This window comes from Notamacropus eugenii, chromosome 1 (genome assembly GCF_028372415.1).
Source record: "Notamacropus eugenii isolate mMacEug1 chromosome 1, mMacEug1.pri_v2, whole genome shotgun sequence".
Lineage (NCBI taxonomy): Eukaryota > Metazoa > Chordata > Mammalia > Diprotodontia > Macropodidae > Notamacropus > Notamacropus eugenii.
The window spans coordinates 280,105,202-280,123,271 of record NC_092872.1 but is presented as its reverse complement, the minus strand read 5'-3'; the positions used below and the strand labels follow the sequence as shown (position 1 = coordinate 280,123,271).

General features: G+C 40.5%; 1 protein-coding gene across 2 annotated transcripts in view; it reads left to right on the top strand.

Annotated features, from left to right (window-relative positions):
* LOC140517586 (lipase member K-like) overlaps positions 1-18,070 on the top strand; it is a 34,497-nt gene that overhangs the window by 3,914 nt on the left and 12,513 nt on the right. For both annotated transcript variants that reach the window (XM_072628972.1, XM_072628973.1), the window contains exons 2-6: positions 6,237-6,355; positions 6,953-7,067; positions 7,429-7,630; positions 10,987-11,096; positions 14,206-14,342. In XM_072628972.1, the coding sequence (XP_072485073.1) occupies positions 6,248-6,355; positions 6,953-7,067; positions 7,429-7,630; positions 10,987-11,096; positions 14,206-14,342 (672 nt within the window). In that variant the 5' untranslated portion in view covers positions 6,237-6,247. The remainder of the gene's footprint in view (positions 1-6,236; positions 6,356-6,952; positions 7,068-7,428; positions 7,631-10,986; positions 11,097-14,205; positions 14,343-18,070) is intronic.

Genomic DNA, 18,070 nt, shown 5'->3' with positions numbered 1-18,070 from the left:
GAGATGATCCCAGAGGGTATGTAAAGACAAAAGGAGTTCAGGCAAGGCTTCCTAGAGAAGGTAGAATTGGAGCTGAGACTTGGAGGAAGCCAAGGGCCTGGAGGCAGGGATGATGAGGGACAGACCCCAGGCCTGGAGGGACCCCAGACCAGGGGAAGTACCTGGAGTCAGGAGATGAAGTGTCTTGTGTAAGGAACAGCAAGGAAGTCCTTGTAATTGGATAGGAGACTACATGAGAGTGAGGTATAAGAAGACTGTAAAGCTAGGATGGGGACAGTTTGTTTTTAATATTTTTTTCCAATTATACATAAAAACAAAGTTTAACTTTTTTTTTTAATTTTGAGGTCTAAATGATCTCCCCTCCCCCATCACTGAGAAAACAAGTGATTTATCATAGGTTAAACATGTGCAGTCATGCAAAGCATATTCCCATGTTAGTCATGTTATAAAAGAAAACACAGACAAAAAAAACCAAGAAAATTAAGTTTTTTAAAAAGTTTGCTTCGATCTGTCAAACTCTATCAATTCTTTCTCTAGAGGTAGATATTATTTTTCATCATGTGTCTTTTGGAATCGTCTTGGAACGTTGTATTGCTAAGAATAGCTAAGTCCTCCAAAGTTGATCATTGTACACAATGTTGCTGTTACTATGTGCAATGTTCTCCTGGTTCTGCTCGCTTCACTTTGCATCGTTTTGTGTAAATCTTTCCAAGTCTTTCTGAGAACATCTTACTTGTCATTTCTTACAGCACAATAATATTCCATCACAATCACAAAACAGCAACTTGTCTAACCATTCCTGATTCATGAGAATCCCATCAATTTCTATTTTTTTACTACAAGAAAAAGAACTGCTGGAAATATTTTTGTACATGTAGATCGTTTCACTTTTTAAAAAAATCTCTTTGGGATGTAGACATAGTAGTAATATTTCTGGGTCAAAGGTTATGCATAGTTTTATAACCCTTTGGGCATAGTTCCAAATTACTCTCCAGAATGTTTGGATTAGCTCACAGCTCCACCAACAATGCATTATTATCCCAATTTTCCCACATCCCCTCAGCTATTTGTAATTTTCCTTTTCTTTCATATTAGCCAATCTGATAAGAGGAAGATGGCACCTCAGAGTTATTTTAACTTGCATTTCTCTAATTGGCAGTGATTTAGAACATGTTTTTATATGATTATATATAGTTTTGATTTCTTCATCTGAAAGCTGCTGGTTCATATCCTTTAACCATTTATCAATTAAGGAATGACTTATATTCTTATAAATTTGACCCAGTTCCCTACATATTTGAGAAATGAGATCTTTATCAGAGAAACTTGCAGTCATTTTTTTCACAGTTATGATCACTAATTCCATATTTCCTTCCATCCTGTTTTTTCCTTGTTTATACTTTTCTCTCTCCTATTATCCTGTCCCTCCTCAAGAGTGTTTTACTTCTGACCACCACCTACCCCAATCAACCCTCGCTTCTATCAGCTCTACCTTTTTGTCTGTTCCCTTCCGTTTTTACATCCCTGTAGGGTAAGAGATTTTTGTATCCAATTCTTATTCTCTCTTTGAGACAATTCAAATGAAAGTAAGGTTCAAATATTGTCTGCCACCACTGTTCCACATGCCCTTCACTGTAAAAGCTCTTTTGTACCTCTTTTATTTACCCCATTTTACTTCTTCCTTCACCCTTCTCCCAATGCATCCCTCTTTCTCACCTCTTCATTTTATTGTTTTTAGATATCATCCCATCATAGTCATCCCACTTTCTCACTTCTGAATTTTATTTATTTTTAGATATCATCCCATAATAGTCAACTTATACCCACATCCTCTATCTAGATTTCTCTTAAGTTAAAAGTCTTAAATTCTTAAGAGTTTTAAGTATTATCTTCTGATGTAGGAATATAAAGAGCTTAATCTTATTGCATCCCTTATTATTTCTCTTTGCTATTTACCTTTTTATACTTTTCTTGAGTTTTGTATTAGAAAATTTTTTTTTGTTCAATTCTGGTCTTCTTAACAGGAATGCTTAGAAGTCCTCTATTTCATTGTATGTCCATTCTTCCCCCTGAAGGATTATACTGAGTTTTGCTGAATAGGTGATTCTTGGTTGTAATGCTAGCTCCTTTGACCTCCAGAATATAATCTTTCTACCACCTCTCTCCATTCCCCGCCCTGTCCTTTAATGTAGAAGCTTGCTAAATCTTGTTTGATCTTGACTGTGGATCCATGATATTTGTTTACTTCTGGCTGCTTCCAATATTTTTTTCTTAACCTGGGAGCTCTGGAATTTGGCTATTGTATTCTTGGGAATTTTCATTTTGGGGATCTCATTCAGGAAGTGAATGATGGATTCTTTCTATTTCTATTTTACTCTCTGGTTCTAGGGTATCAGGGCAGTTCCCTTGATGATTTCTTGAAAGATGACATCTAGACATTTTTTTTATCATGGCTTTCAGGTATCCAAAAATTCTTAAATTACTTCTCCTGGATCTGTTTTCTAGGTCAGTTGCTTTTCCAGTGGTATTTCACATTTTCTTCTATTCGCTTCATTGTGTTGAGTTTATTTTACTGTTTCTAGATGTCCCATGGAGTCATTAGCTTCCACCTGCCCAATTCTAATTTTTAAGGAATTATTTTCTTCAGTAAACATTTATACTTCCTTTTCCCATTGTCCATTTCTGTTTTTAAGGAGTTTTTCTATTTACTGAATTTTTGTACATCTTTTTACATTTGGCTAATTCTGCTTTTTAAGGAGTTCTTCTCTTCAATAGATCTTTGTGCCTCTTTTTTTACAATTTGGTCTATTCTGTTTTTTTTTTAAAGTGGTGTTTTCTTCAGCATTTCTGTACCTCTTTTACCTAGCTGTTGAGTCTTATTTCATAATTTTATTGCATTATTCTCATTTCTTTTCTCAATTTCTCCACTACCTCTAATTGTTTTTTTTTCATCTTTTTGAGCTCTTTCAGGAATTATCTTAGGGTCTGAGACAAATTCCCATTTTCCTCTGAGACTTAGTCAGACTTTTGCTTTAGAAAGATCACTGCCATCTGAGTGGAGGTTAGATTGTAGTGGAGAGAAACTGTGGGCAGGGAGATCAACTGAGAGGCTATTAAAATAATTGAATTAAGAGATGACATGGGCCTTATGGTGAAGATGTGTGAGTGGAGAGAAGGGACCTGTAGGAGAAATAAAATAGAAAAGAGGGAGGAAAAAAGCATTTATTAAATGCCTATTATGTGCCAGGAACTTTACAAATATAATTTCATCTGATCCTCACAACCCTGTGAAGAAGATACTATTATTATCCCAAGTGAAGAAAGTGAAACAGACAAGGTTAAGTTGGTTGCCCAGCATCACATAGCTAAGAATTACTTGAGATCAGATTTGAACTCAGGACTTCCTTATTCCAAAACCAATGTCCTATCAATTGTCCATCCAGTAACTTGGAAAGATCTTCCTAATATCTCTTGCATTCACCTCCTTAGCTGACTCAAAGCCAGAGGAGAAATGGAGGTGAATGCAAGAAATAGAATTAATAGAACTTGGCAAAAGAGAATATGAATTCATATAGATCATTAGCATCAGAAGTAAGATTCAAACACAGATCCTCTGGTTTCAAATCCAACTTCATTTCCTTTGGACAACACCTATCCTTGGAAAACTTTCAGACAAACTTTATAATTTTGCTCAGGTAATACTTAATAATTCCATGAACTTGGCCAATTTCATGACCCTTTTTGAGCCTCAGTATTCTCATTTCATGCAGAAGCAACTCTGAACCTCATCAAAGCCCTATGAAGTGGATAGAGTAAGGACTCTTATTCCCTTCTAAGAAGTAGGAGTATTGAGACAGAGACAAAAGTAACTTTTTCAAGGTCATAGAGTCTCCAACTGGAAAAGCCAGAACTAGACTGGAAGTCTTCTGGGAGACAGCATGGCTTAGTGGATAGAACATTCGATTCAAATTGGTAGAATTCAAATTCTACCCTAGACACCTAACTGTATTACGCTGAGCAAGTCACTTAACAGCTCTCAGTCTCAGTTTCTTTATCTGTAAAATGGGGGTAACAAGAGTGCCTATCTTTCAGGGTTGTTGAGAGGATCAAATATAATGTATAAAGTATTTTGAGGACATTAAAACCCCATATAAGTGTATGCTATTATTATTTGTACCAATAGTAGGCCAAGTTCAGGATGATAGAGTTACATTTTTCTGTGAAATAAAGAGCTTGAGCTCAAAGATCTACAAACTCGGTTCCAGCTCTAAAATTTAATCCATTGATAGATCTCTAGTCTTTGTTTGGGAATGAGTGTTCCATGGAGTATTTCAGTCAGACCATTCAGGACTAATTTGGGTGCTAAGTTCTTGGACTGGGTTTTAAGCATTAGACAGCCTTTCTCTCATATAAAGGTTTTGCCTCTCCCCCTCAGTTTGAACTGTGCAGATCTAGCCAAAGACTGCTACAGAAGCAGATCCTTTCAGAGATGAACTGGAGGTCAAGGGCTCTCAAATCCAACCCACACCTGACCCAGAAGCCCCTCCTCGTTAACAGATGGGCATCCAACCTCCCTTTGGAGACCTCCAGAGAGCAGTCTATTCCACTTGGTGGTGTAGGAAAAGGGATTTATTAAGTTCTTACATTGTGCTAAGCTCAAATTACTTGGAAGTGTTCCCTTCTCTTAAGCTGAAAATATCGTCTTTGTTATTGACCCCCAACCCCTACTCCAAGTGCAGGCCCAGGAAAACAGATAGATAGAACATAGGTGTAGTCCATCTATGTGTTAACTTTTATTTTTAAAATTTATTTTTAATTAATGGAATAAAACAAAAATTTCCTAACATAGTACAATAAAAAAGAAGGTTGCATATGAAACTGCAAACTTACTATGCCCAACTTGTTATTTCTTTCACATATACAACAAAATCATCATGTAAATTCCTTTTCTTTCTTTCCACTCCCATCCCAGAGATGTGTTTCCAGCAATGGTTAGTACAGACTCTGGGCTATTCCTGGGGGCCTTTTACAAACCTCAATAAGACCCTCTGCTCCCCACATAGGCAATTGGCAGAGGGCTGGGATGGGGATTGCATTATAAAAGTTTTCCCAGTTTAGAAGCCATGGATTTTTGTCTAGGATCATAGGAATTGGAAAGGGCCTTAGTCCCTAAGATGTCAAGTCAGTCAGTAAATCAATAAATTTGTATTTATTAAGTATCTACTATGTGCCAGGCCCCAGGCTAAGCACTAGGAATTTCGTTTATGCAGAAGACATTCTTTGAGCAAAGGTTTGATGAAGAAACTAAGGGTTAGCCCGGAGAAGTGATTTGCTGAAAGTCACACACTTGGTATGGCACAATCCATCACAAACAGGAAAGCCCCAGTTTTAGCTCTAACAGCCTGTTTTCCAGATGACTTTCTTAGACTCAATGATCCATCAAGCTAGATCTTTCCATATATTTGAGATAAGCCTCAGCAGATATGGAACCAAACTGGGTGCAGCTGAGTTATAAATAGCAACTTTAGTGTATAGGCATTTATCTGTGAGGTTATTATTATTAATGATCAATATTATTATTATTATCAATATTATTATTAACAATCAATAAACACCCCCACAGACAAGCCCCTTCCAATAGTCAGCTCCCCTGGCTTTCTACCTGTAAGCCTAAAGAGCAGGGGAAAGAGAGACTCCCTAGGTCTTGGCAGCATGGAGACTTCCCACAGGCACCCTGCTTTGTCTAGACTAATCTCAAAGGGCCTTAGAGGCCACCTGGATCAACCTTATTTAATAAGTGAGGAAAGATATTGAATGGACTGCCCAAATTTACTGAGCTGGCAAGTATCTGAAGCAGGATTTGAGCCCAGGTTTTACTCACTCCTAGTCCAGGCCTTTCAATCTAATGATGGTGCTACAGGATGGACATTCTGAGGGGTGTGTGTGTGCGTGTGTGCGTTTGTGTGTTTAAAACATGTATGTCTCATAGATTTAATGATGAAGCCAAATCAGTTGTAGGCCTTTTTTCATCATTTTTAATTCTCTACTTTAAAAAAATCTTTGTAACATCTAAGTTTTAATTCCACCCATATTCACTCCATCTTAGCTCAAGACAGGAGTTATTCATCCACATCCCCATGGCTTTGAGCCCCAACAGCAGCAACTGTTGTTGACTCCATTTTGGAAAAAAGCCTTTTGGTTTCCACAGGATCGTTCATCCTCTGCTTTTATTTCAGGCATATTGAAAATGTGGAGCCTTCCAGTCATTGCCTGTTGGATGCTCATTATTGGAACACAAAATGGTTACAGCTTGAAAAACAGAATCCCCAAGAATCCAGAAGCTACTATGAATCTTGTAAGCCATGTTATTTGGGGAATGGTCATTAGGCTGCATAGCACCTGGGCTTCTGTGAAGACAATGTCTTTTCCCAGGGAGGGCTCCACAATTGGCTGCTCACTACATGAATCCCTAAATACCACCATAACTGTGAAAGATTAGAATTTCAGCTCAGTAGGAAATGACATTGTTCTTATGGCATTATTTTACCCTAGATCTGACATTTATCAGTGACCTCTGTGACCTTGGACAAGCCATCATGGACCGTCAGATTACTCATCTATGTTGTTGTTGAATTGTTTCAGTTGTATCTAAGTCTTAATGATTCCATTTGGGGTTTTCTTGGCAAAGATTCCGGAGCAGTTTGCCATTTCCTTTTTCAACTCATTTTACTAATATGGAATCTGAGGCAAACTGGTTTAAGTGACTTGCTCAGAGTCCCACAGCCAGTAAGTAAAGGGGTCTAGATTTGAACTCAGGAAAATGAGTCTTCCTAATTCCAGGCCCAATGCTCTATCCACTGTGCCTCCACAGGAACATTGACATGCACCCACGGGTTGAACTAGGTTTAAACACTCTGCAAGACCAATAAAAATGTGTCTTCTTTTCACACAGAGCCAGATCATGTCTTACTGGGGCTACCCCAATGAACAATATGACATTGTGACTAAAGATGGTTATATTCTGGGCCTTTACAGGATTCCTCATGGGAAAGAATGTTTAGGAACAGGTAAGAGTAGAAGGAAGTATTTGGTGGGAGGTCTATACTGGAGTTCCTTAGGGATGTTTGCTGGGCCCAGTGCTAAGTATATTAATAACTTGGATGAAGGCACAAATAACACAAGTTTGGCAGTAAGAGTACTAACATACTGGATGAAAAAACCGAGATCCTAAAAGGCCTTGAGTCAAGACCTCCTTCCCTCCCCCCTCTCTTTCCTTCTCTCTCTACTTCCCTTTCCTCTCTTCTTTCCTCTTTCCCCTTCACTGCTCCATCCCTCTCCCTTCTTTACTGTTAGGAATCAGTTTGGAGAGGGTCTTTGGAGGTGATCTGGATCTTGGTCATGTGACTTTGCTTCTCTTCTTTTGTACAGCTCCCTATCGTCCTGTTGTGTATTTACAACATGGTTTATCTGCATCTGCTTTTAACTGGATTGCCAACCTGCCCCCAAACAGCCTGGCCTACGTTCTGGCAGATGCTGGTTGCGATGTGTGGCTGGGGAATAGCCGAGGGACCACCTGGTCTCAGAGACATGTGTCCTTGTCTCCAGACTCAGAAGAGTTCTGGGCTTTCAGGTAGCAAGGCAATGACTCACAATGTGGCTTTCAATTGGTTTCCTTCAAGTATGGCATGTACTGGTTGCATTCCTTTCCCATGAATGTCCCCCAAATATCTGGGGTCCTGGGGAATAACTCTAGATTTGGAGGCTGGGTCTGAGCCTAGGTTCTGATACTCATGTGTGATCTTGGATTAGCCACTTCCCTTCTCTAAGCCTCAGTTTTCTTTCCTATAAAAACATGAAATTGAATGATATGACCTTTAAGACCCTTTCCAGTTCTTATTTATATTCCTCTGGACCTTTACTGAAATCAGAAAAAATGAAATGGTTACTCTCCTTTTTTCATTCCAGATTCTCCCTATTAGTATCTGGGAGTCACAGTCTCTACAACAAAACACTTTGAAGGATGAAGAGTTAGCAAAGGCTTTATTGGTTAAGGGATCAGTCATAGCCCTAGAAAGAGACTTTTGGTTGAATGATGAGGTCACTTCTACACACACACACACACACACACACACACACACACACACACACACACACACACACACACACACACACACACCTTCCCTTCTCCAGGATGAATTCAAGATTCTTGAATTGAGAAATAAGTAGTGGGGTGAGGAAATGAAGGTGATGAATATCTTTTCTGGTAGTTGGCTGGGGAAGGGAAAAAAGATGTAGGACAATAAGTTGAAGAAATGGTAGGGTCTGGTGAATACATTTTTAAGGAGGAGAGAGACCAGAGGCAGGGCTTGTGTATAAGTGACAAAGGAGGATAAGAAGAGAATGAAGATGAGAGAGAGGGAATATGGAGAGGGGAAGAGTCAGAATGTAGGTGTCTTGGCAAGGAAAAGGGCCAACTCTTTTTGAGAAACTTAAGCAAAGGAGGGGAGAGTGAGGAATGACAGTGGAGGGGACTGAGAGGCGAATAGGGAGAAGAGGGAGCTCCCAGTGGATGGTCTTTATTTTCATGGTCAAGTTGGAGGTGAGGTAACCCAAGCGACCTTTAAGATTCTCTTTACCAAATGTAAATCCTAAAATTCCATGATAATTGCAGCTGTTTAGAACCCCAGGAAGTGGAACCAGACTAGGAGTGGTTCAGCACCAGGGCAGGGTATAGCCACTTTATTACACCTGGTTCCACCTACTGATCTACAACCATGAATATACATTATTATGAGGTCCTTCTGGGCTCTTATCAGACAACAGGTTCCATTCAGGAAAAAATGACTAAACTGGAATGGAATGTTAGCATAGACATTCTAGGACCCTGGAGACTTGTCCTAGGGAGGGCAATGAAATCAGTTATGCTTTAGTCATGTTGAGTTTGTGATGTCCATGGGTCATCCAGCTGGAGATGTCCAGCACGCTGTTGGTAAGGTTCAAAAAAAGGGTGGGGACTGAACAAGGAGGCTCCATAGGAGCTTAAAGATCATTTTGTTCAAACCCTTGTCTCATAAATGAGGAGGGTGAGGTCCAACAAGGGGAAATGATTGATTCAAGACCACACAGCTAGTATGGTAATGGTCAGATTTCAAGCCACCCCACCTCCCCTTCAAATGCTGCATTCTTTCCATTTCATTCCAGGAGACTTGTTTAAAGAGGTACCTGCCAGAATACCGGGGTTTCCTGAGCCAGCCTCAGATTCTTAAAAGGTCTGCTAGGATCTAGTTGGGTCTGGGGCTTCTCTGACCTATTAGGGCACATAGTCAAATACACCTCACGTCAAGGGGAGTAAATAAATGTGGCCAGGAGATGAGCACAAGGTCTGTCTTCCTAAACTCCTTCCTCCCACAGCCTAGGAGGCCATGTCCTTTTGAGGACTTAGCCTCATTGGGAGATGGGGCTTTTGCTGTAGGTTCTTGGACTGGGCTTCAGATATGAACATGGAAATTGTAGATATGTGTTCATCCTTCATTGCTGAAGAAGACCTTGCCATCAGAGAAATAATGACATGACTTACACTTGACTTTGTTTTGAGTGAGGGAGGGCTGTGCAGGTCTCAGCCTCACTTCTCCTCTAGAGCCATCTGAATCCAGTGACCAGATATTCAGCAGGATGACTGGAGATGACCCAGGTTGAAGCAATTGGGGTTAAGTGACTTGCCCAAGGTCACACAGCTAGTGAGTGTCAAGTGTCTGAGATGAGACTTGAACTCAGGTCCTCCTGACTCCTGCATTGGTGCTCTATCCACTACACACCAAAAAAGAAAGTTCCAGACACTTTGTTTGGGTCAACATTGCTGGAAAACTTTTTTCATAAAGACAGAAATCCTGCCTCTGAAAGTGACATGATTTGACCCAAATTGTGGACTGATGGATTTTTATTGTCCAGAAACACTATCTTTCCTTTAGCTGGATTCCCTCAATATTAATTCCCTCAATATTAACAGCCTGCTCAGAGCATAGCACTTTGACAAACTAGGGATTGAGACAGATTAACGAGATCAAGGAGAAACCCTGCCTTTTCTCATGGAGCTTACGGTCCAGTTGAGGATCTTCAATTGTATAATGTTAGTGTTCTGAATGTCTAAGAGGTCGACAAACACAGACATCTAGCAAGGCGGGTCCAGGGTTTTGAACATGGACACTCCACCCCCTTTGCAGGCTGTTGCAACCTATGGAGCCCTTCTCAGGATGATGTTTTTAAGTGCTTAAAATGTGTAGGATTACAAAGGTCACTGATTACAATGAAATCCAGTTATCAAAATATTTTAAATCTTAGTTCCCAGACCCTAAGTGAAGAAACACCTTAGCAGCCATGTGAAGAAGCCTGGCATAGTAGACAGAGACCTGGGTTCCAGTCCTGCCTTAAATACATACTGGCTATGTGGCCCTGAGCAAGTCACTTTCCTCAGTTGAGTGGAGGAGATAGTTTTTGACTTTGCAAGACTGTATTTCTAAAAGACTAAATCTGTCTATGGCTATAAATAATAGGACAGCTGCTGATCTGGCTTGGCAGAAGGGATTTACTCACTGGGAACCCCTGACATCAGGAAAGTTATAGGTCAAGATTTTAAAAATCAGAATCTTCCACCAAAGCCAAAAGTTGTCATCTCTACTTCTCTGATGCCTCCTCATTGTAGAGAAGAGACCTTGGGCTCTTAAAGGCAGGTTCAGGGAGAATGAGCCCTTTGGGGAGCAGCCCAGCTGGGCTAAGGGGGACTCCCCACTAGATGGCTGATTCCCAGAAGATGTTTAGAGTTAGTCATGTCAACCACCTCCTAAGACCTAAGGGAGCAGTGGATCCACCTCAGTGGAGAAGGCCCATAAGCCCATAGTGATTGAATCTATCTATAAATGTTCATTTGTTTAAAAGTAGATATCAAAGTCAGAATTCACATTCAGCTTCATTTCTCTCTTTCTTTGGCAGTTTTGATGAAATGGCTAACTATGACCTCCCTGCCACAATTGATTTTATTGTGAAGAAAACTAGGCAGAAGCAACTGTATTTTCTGGGTCATTCCCAGGGTGCCACCATTGGTATGTGCAGCCTGATGGGTCGGTGAGGGCACTGGGTGGCATCCAGCCTCTCTCCTCTCTGGGCAATCTACTGTATAAGTTTTGGGTTGGAAACAGGGGTCTACTAATCCTGGATCTGATCCCCTCAGGCCCAGCTGGAACCTGCCCCAGCATCTGACATGGAAATTATAGGATAAGCATAAGGCATGTGCGATCAGTTCACTTCTGAGACCCACATTCTAAATGTATTAAGCACATTGTGTGGCGCAATGAGTCACTCACACTGACATGTACACAAAGCAATCCTGTCAACACCAACTCTCAAAATGAAATAATTATTAAACAAGAATAATCATAGCCAAGCATGGATTCAGTAGAAGGCAAAACTGGGACTGTAGGCCAGAGTTTGTGATGAGGAGTCAGTGTGCCTCATGGTACTTGCTTCTCTTAGGAGGAGTTTCCTGCATTCTTGCTGAATGAAATCTCTTCTTGGTTGCTCTCAGAACGTGGAAGGGAAGCTAAACCTTTTCATAGAGAACATTATTTTTTTAGTGAAACAGTGGCCCTGAGCCTATACCTTGAAACAGGAATTTCAGTGTCAAGAAGTTTCATTAAGCCTGAGACCTGTAAAGCTTTTCAGATCTTCTCTCTTTCCTCTGGAAGCATTCCTCTCTCAGTCAGTCAACAAGCATTTATTAAAAGCCTGTGTGTTAGGCACTGTGTGAAGTGCTGGGGTTACAAAGAAAGGTAAAAGACAGTCCTTGTTCTCAAGGAACTCACAGTCTAATGGAGGAGACTACATGCAGAAAAAAAAACTGTGCACACACAAGCTATAGATAGGATAAATTGGAAATAATAGAGGGAAGGCACTCTCTTAAGATGCAGAATGTGAGACTTTAGGTAGACCTTGAAAGAAACCAGGAAGTCTAAATGAGGAGGGAGAAATATCTAAGGATGAAAGACAGCCAGCAAAAATGCTTGACTTCTCGGACTATAGCTAGCATGAAGTAGAAATACAGATAAGCCCAACCAGCTCTTCATACAGTAAGAAAATTCTGGTTTCTCTCATAAGTTCCCAGCAGCTGTCAAGCTCTCCTCCAATAAAGGGTTCCCAGATCCACTGTGATATTTATTGGTTCTTGGTAGTTTCTCAGATTGTTCAGACAATCCAGCAAGTTCATCATGCTGGGGAGAGGGGGGTTTCCTGCTTTCTCTAATCAGCTTCCAGCAGCATGCAGAGACTGTCTTTATAGTCACATCTCTGCCAATGACAAATGCTCTTAGCTTCTGATTCTCCACTTTTGTGCCTCTTTCAAGCAGCAGAGCCCAGTCTATTGTCTGTATAGGTCTCCATCATCTTCTCTTTTCTGGTGACTGTTCTGTCTTCTCATTTTTCTGCTCCCACATCACTTGGCTTACAACACCTTGTGTTGGAGCTTCCTCATGAGTTGTGACTCATCTCCAACTTAGGTTGAGTCCATAGTCCTACCTGATATAATAAAAAGCAACAATCTACAAGTTTCCTCACGTTCCCCGACTAGTTCTGTGATTTATAGTTCCTAAATTATATCTTTAAATCCCAGAAAAGAGATACATAAACCAGTGACAGAACATAATTATTGTCTTTCTGGACCTCAGTCAGACCTGCTGTCAAAGAGGTGTTCTCATTATATTTGAGCAACTCTTTTCTCTCAAGTCCTCAGTACTATGTTCAGATCATAATTTTTACACCATTGTCCTTTTTCTTCCCTTTAAGCAAGCAAAATCTCCTCATAGGAAAGAAGATTGTTGGAAAACATTTAGAATGTTGAGTTTGAAGAAGAGACTTAGGAAGTAGAGGATGGCTGTCAGTCAGCCAGCCAGTCAACAAGCATTTTTTGAGTGTCTATTATGTGCTGGGGACTGTGCTAAGTGCTGGGGATTCAATGAAAGGAGTATTTGAAGGGTTATCAGGGGATTAGATGTGTTCTTCCTCATCCTGGAGAGCAGAACTAGGAGTCAAGGGAGAAACTTACAGAAAGACAGACTCTGGTTTGATATAAGGCAACTCTCTCCAAAGCCATGAACTATCCACTGGGGACTCCCCCTCACTGGAGGTATTCAAATAAAAACTGGATGACCACATGTCAGGTATAAAATAGAAGGAATTTTTATTCATATAAAAGTTGGATAAGGGGGCCTCTGAGACTCCTTCCACCTCTTGAGGTATCCACAGGGCCATATTGGGCTAACTATGCTGTACCATAAAGACCTCCATCAATCTCTCCTGCGCCCAGGGCACTGGGGATTGTCTCAGTGTAACTGATAGTTTTGTAGCTTGATCCCTTTACCTGAGCTGAATTGGATCCATTTCCATGATATAACTTAGACCTTTATTATAATAGATGGAACTAATTAGAAACTGAAAAATTGCCTTCACCTGGTGAGAATAAGTTCCTAAAATGTTGACCCCAAAGCCACATATAGCAATGATGGGACGACAGCCTCAGAGTATGGTCTAGCCCACCAGAGCAGGCTGGGAAATGGTCCTTGATTCTAGATTATTCAACCATTTCTAGGGGCTCCAGCAAAAAGCTGGTTAAACCTTTTCACTCTCTCAGAATTATAAAAAAAAAAAAAGCTCAGGTTGCCCCACAGACCCTTAGACAAATTTTTCTTCTCTTCTTGAATTCTCCTTCTCCTATGGAGATTACTCAGAAACTAAAATAAAAGAGCTCTTTCCATTTCTTTTCTTTCCATTTTTTCCATCATCAGTGATTCCAACTCAGCTAATCAAAATCTGTGCACCATTGGCCAAGTTGCTGCACCATCCCTGCCTTATTTTCCTTTTGAAGGCTTCTTAACTTGGGGTCCACTATAGATAGATTGCAAGGTATCTGTGATCTTAGTCCGGGAAAATCGCATCTTTTCTTCAACATAACTGGTTTCCTTTGTCATCCTATGTATTCTGTTTTATGTATTTACGAACTTGAGTTTGGGAAAAGGTCTCTGGGCTTTACAAGGTGGCCAAAGAAAATGCTATGTTTTCCTCCTGTCTCTGGGATTCTCATTCCTGCTACCTTTGGGTTTGCCCTGTATTGTGCAGGATAACTTTAACCTTAACCAAGAGGAGTCTCTTTTTCTCTTACAGCTTTCATATCATTCTCTACCCATCCAAAACTAGCTCAGAGAATCAAGATGTTTTTTGGCTTGGCTCCTGTTGTGTCAGTAAAGCACACCAAAAGCCCTCCAAAAAAACTGTTTGCCTTCCTGGAGTCACTAATAAAGGTATGTGATTCACATGATTTACAGATATGAAACCAAATCCAAAGGAACAAAAACTCTAGGTGACTCTATCTAGGCAGGCAGTAGTGATCCAGGAGGTGCTCACCAATGTTTGGGGTTCACACATTGCCTGCTTCCTCAGCCACATCACTCCCTGCAAGCCAGGGTGCTCTCCAAGGTGACTCAACCAGGGTCCCTCCCCATATTGTAGAATGATTGATGTGGAGTTGGCAAGAACCTTACAGATCTCCTGAAGTAACTCTTTTCTTTTGTTGGTGAGGACATTGCCCCAGAGAGAAGTGAACTGCTTCAGGTCACTCCAATCCCAGAATCCAGGCCTGAATTATTTTCCTCAGATCCAAGCTTATCTCTTATCAATGGACTGATCATTCAATCATTTATTAAATATTCTGTTAAGGAACTGTATTATTAAGGCACTTTAGTAAGTCCTGGGGAATACAAAGACAAAAGTGAAACAGATTCCATCCTCAAGAAGCTTCCATTATCTTGGGGAGACAACTATTATTTATATAAGTATATACAAATACACACAAACCCTGGATAATCCCATTCCAACACCCTCTCTTCATCTCTCTGTATTTTTAGTTCAAGAAGCCTTCTCACCAAATCCCCAGCAATGGGTAGAGAAGCATTTAGGTGTACACACCAGGATACCATGTAGGATGGACCGATCCTTCACCTCCTGCTGCATTTCTCTCCCAACCTAGACTCTAGACCAAGAAAATAATTACATCTTTGTTTTGATATAACTGGTTTCTTTTGTCATCCTATGTACTCTATTTTATACATTAAAACCATGATTCTGGGAAGGGGTCCCTGGGCTTCACAGGTAGCCAAAGGGGCTCCCAACACAAAAAAAGATCAAAATTTGGATGGAGATTGTGTGTCCAGGCCACAAATCAGGATGGAGCCAGGCTGTTCAAAAGATAGCAAGTGTAGACAAAAGAACTAACTAGATCTGAGTTTGAATCTTTCACTTGCTTTTTAGTCACATGTCTTAAGGCCGTGGGGGGAGCAAGTAATCCCAGTAATATTGACCCTGTTCACAGATGAAGAAATTGAGGCCCTGAGAGATGGAAGAGACTTATTTTGTAATACAAAAATATATGTCAGAGGCAAGATTCAAACAAAGGCATCTCCTGATTGTGTTTTCAGCTCCCTTTCCTCCATTTCTCTGTTTGTAAGTTGTGTTACACTGGGTGAATCATGTGTCTTTTCTGGGCCTCCTCATCCTCATCAGTAATGATGATGATTGCATTTATTTAGCACTTCAGAGGTTTTCAAAGCACTTTAAAAGTGCCATACACATATTATCTCATTTGATACTCATAATAATCCTGGGAAGTAGGTACTACTTTATCACTATTTTACAGTTGAGGAAACGGAGGCAGATACAGATTTAAGTGACACCATTAAGTAAATGTGAGAGGTAGGATTTGAACTCAGATCTTCCTGACTCTAGGGTCAGCAATGTTTTCATTGCATTACCTACATTTCACTTCCAGGAAACCATACCACCATCATTAGGGCAAAGGCTTGCACTATGATGAGTTCAAAGAAAAATTTTATGAAGACCTAGAGACCTTCATCATCTCTGTGCAGAAAGAGAACAAGCTTGTCATTCTGGGTAACTTTAACACTAGAGTAGGCATAGACTATCAGATAAGGCAGGGAGCCCTTCTCATCACCAGTACTGTCTTCCATTTACCTAAACACAATACCCTTGAAGCAAACATTGGCATTTAATAGACTATGCCATTATAAGGAGAAGACATTGACAGGATGTGAGAGTGACGAAGGCAATTTGTGGCAAGGAGTATTATACCAATTAAAGACTTATCCCCTCCAAGTTAAATATTGACATTCAATAAAAGTGGTATCCACAAGGCAAGATGATTACAAGACTTAATGTCAACAGATTAGAAAGCTCCTCCAAGAAGTTTGTTGCTAACTTTGAGGGAAACCTGGGCAAACACACAGTTGACAATAGCAGAGAAAAAAGGAGTGGGCAGATTTCAGAGATTTGGTGTACAGCACCACATTTACTAATTTGGGCCAGAACACTCTCCACGATCTAGACTGGTTTGTTGAAAATGATGGGGAAATTCAGAAGCTGCTAAACAAAAAGAAAAGAGAACTCCAAAGGGTTTATCCGCAGGTTAGTTCATCCATTTCTAAGAAGGGAGCATTTAACTCCGTCAAAAGTAAAGTACAAGGAAAGCTAAGAGATATGCAGGATTCTTGACTCAATAAGAAGGCAGATAAAATTCAGTTTTATGTTGATAGTAACAATCCAAAGCACTTTTATGATTATCTACAGGCTATTTATGGATCAAAGGCCTGTGGTGCATCTTGACTACTCAGTGTTGATGGAACCGCCTTGATTAGTGATAAGAACATAATCTTGGAGAGATGGGCTAAACACTTCCATAGCATTCTCAACAGACTGTCATCAACCAGTGTGGAAGCCATTGACCTTATATCTCAAGTTGAAGTCAAGCCCTCTCTAGCCAAACTTCCAACTGAAGAAAAGTTTTTGAGTGCCATTAGGCTTCTCCCATGTCGCAAGGTTCTTGGTGTTAATTCTATTCCAGCTGAGATTTAAAAGGTAGGGGGCCCACTGCTCACACAAAAACTGAGGGAAATTTTCTGGGATATATAGTAAGAGGTTATCCCCCAGAGTTCAAGGATGTCTCCATTCTCCACTTCTATAAATGAAAAGGGAAGAGGTTGTCCCATGACAATCATAGTGGGGGTTTCTCTGTTAGTCATTGTTGAAAAGATTCTTGTCAGTCCTCCTTAATAGACTGATCATCTACTCAAGAGCCAGTGTGTCTTCAGAAAGGGCCAAGGAATGATCGACATGGTCTTTGCTGTGTGACAACTCTAGGGGAAATGACAGAAGCAGTGCAGAAATCTGTATACAACATTGGTTGATCTGATCAAGTCCTTTGATACTGTTAGTCATGAGGGCTTGTGGAAGATCATTGCAAAATTTGGTTTCCCAGGGAAGGTCATCAGTACCACCCACCAGTTCCAAGATGTCATACTTGTCCAGGTTCTGGATGATGGACAAGGCTCTTGAGCTTTTTTCAGTCACCAATGGAGTAAAGCAGAGCTGTATCTTGGTCTAATGCTTTGTAAGCATGATGTTTCAATGATGTTGTCAGATGCTTTCAGTAAGGATGAAAATGGCAGCAAGATGAGCTACTGAACTGAGAGTAAATTATTTGATTTGAAAAGGCTACAAGCCAAGACTAAAGTGGAAGGAGAGTTACTGCATAACTTTTTCATTTGCAGAGGATTGTTCAGTCAGTCTCTGAGGCTGAGATACAATGGATCTATTCTCTGCCACTTGTGCTAATTTTGGCCTGACAACACTAAGAAAACAGAGAGTCTTTACCAGCCAGTACCACACCATCCAAAAAATGGAACCATCAGTTGCAGCAAATGGAGAAATTTTGGATTCTGTGGATAAGTTCCCTTACCTTGGCAGTTACTTTCCACAAAGGTCTACATAGATGATGAGGTTGACACACCCAGTGCCAGAGTTAGCTCAGTGATTGGGAGGCTCCAAAGGAGAGTGTGGGAGAGAAGAGGTATTAGGCTAAAAGTCTACAAACTGAAAGTCTACAGAGCTGCTGTGCTGACCTCATTGTCTTATGCCTGTAAAGCCTGTGCAGTATGCCAACACCATGCCAGGAAACTGA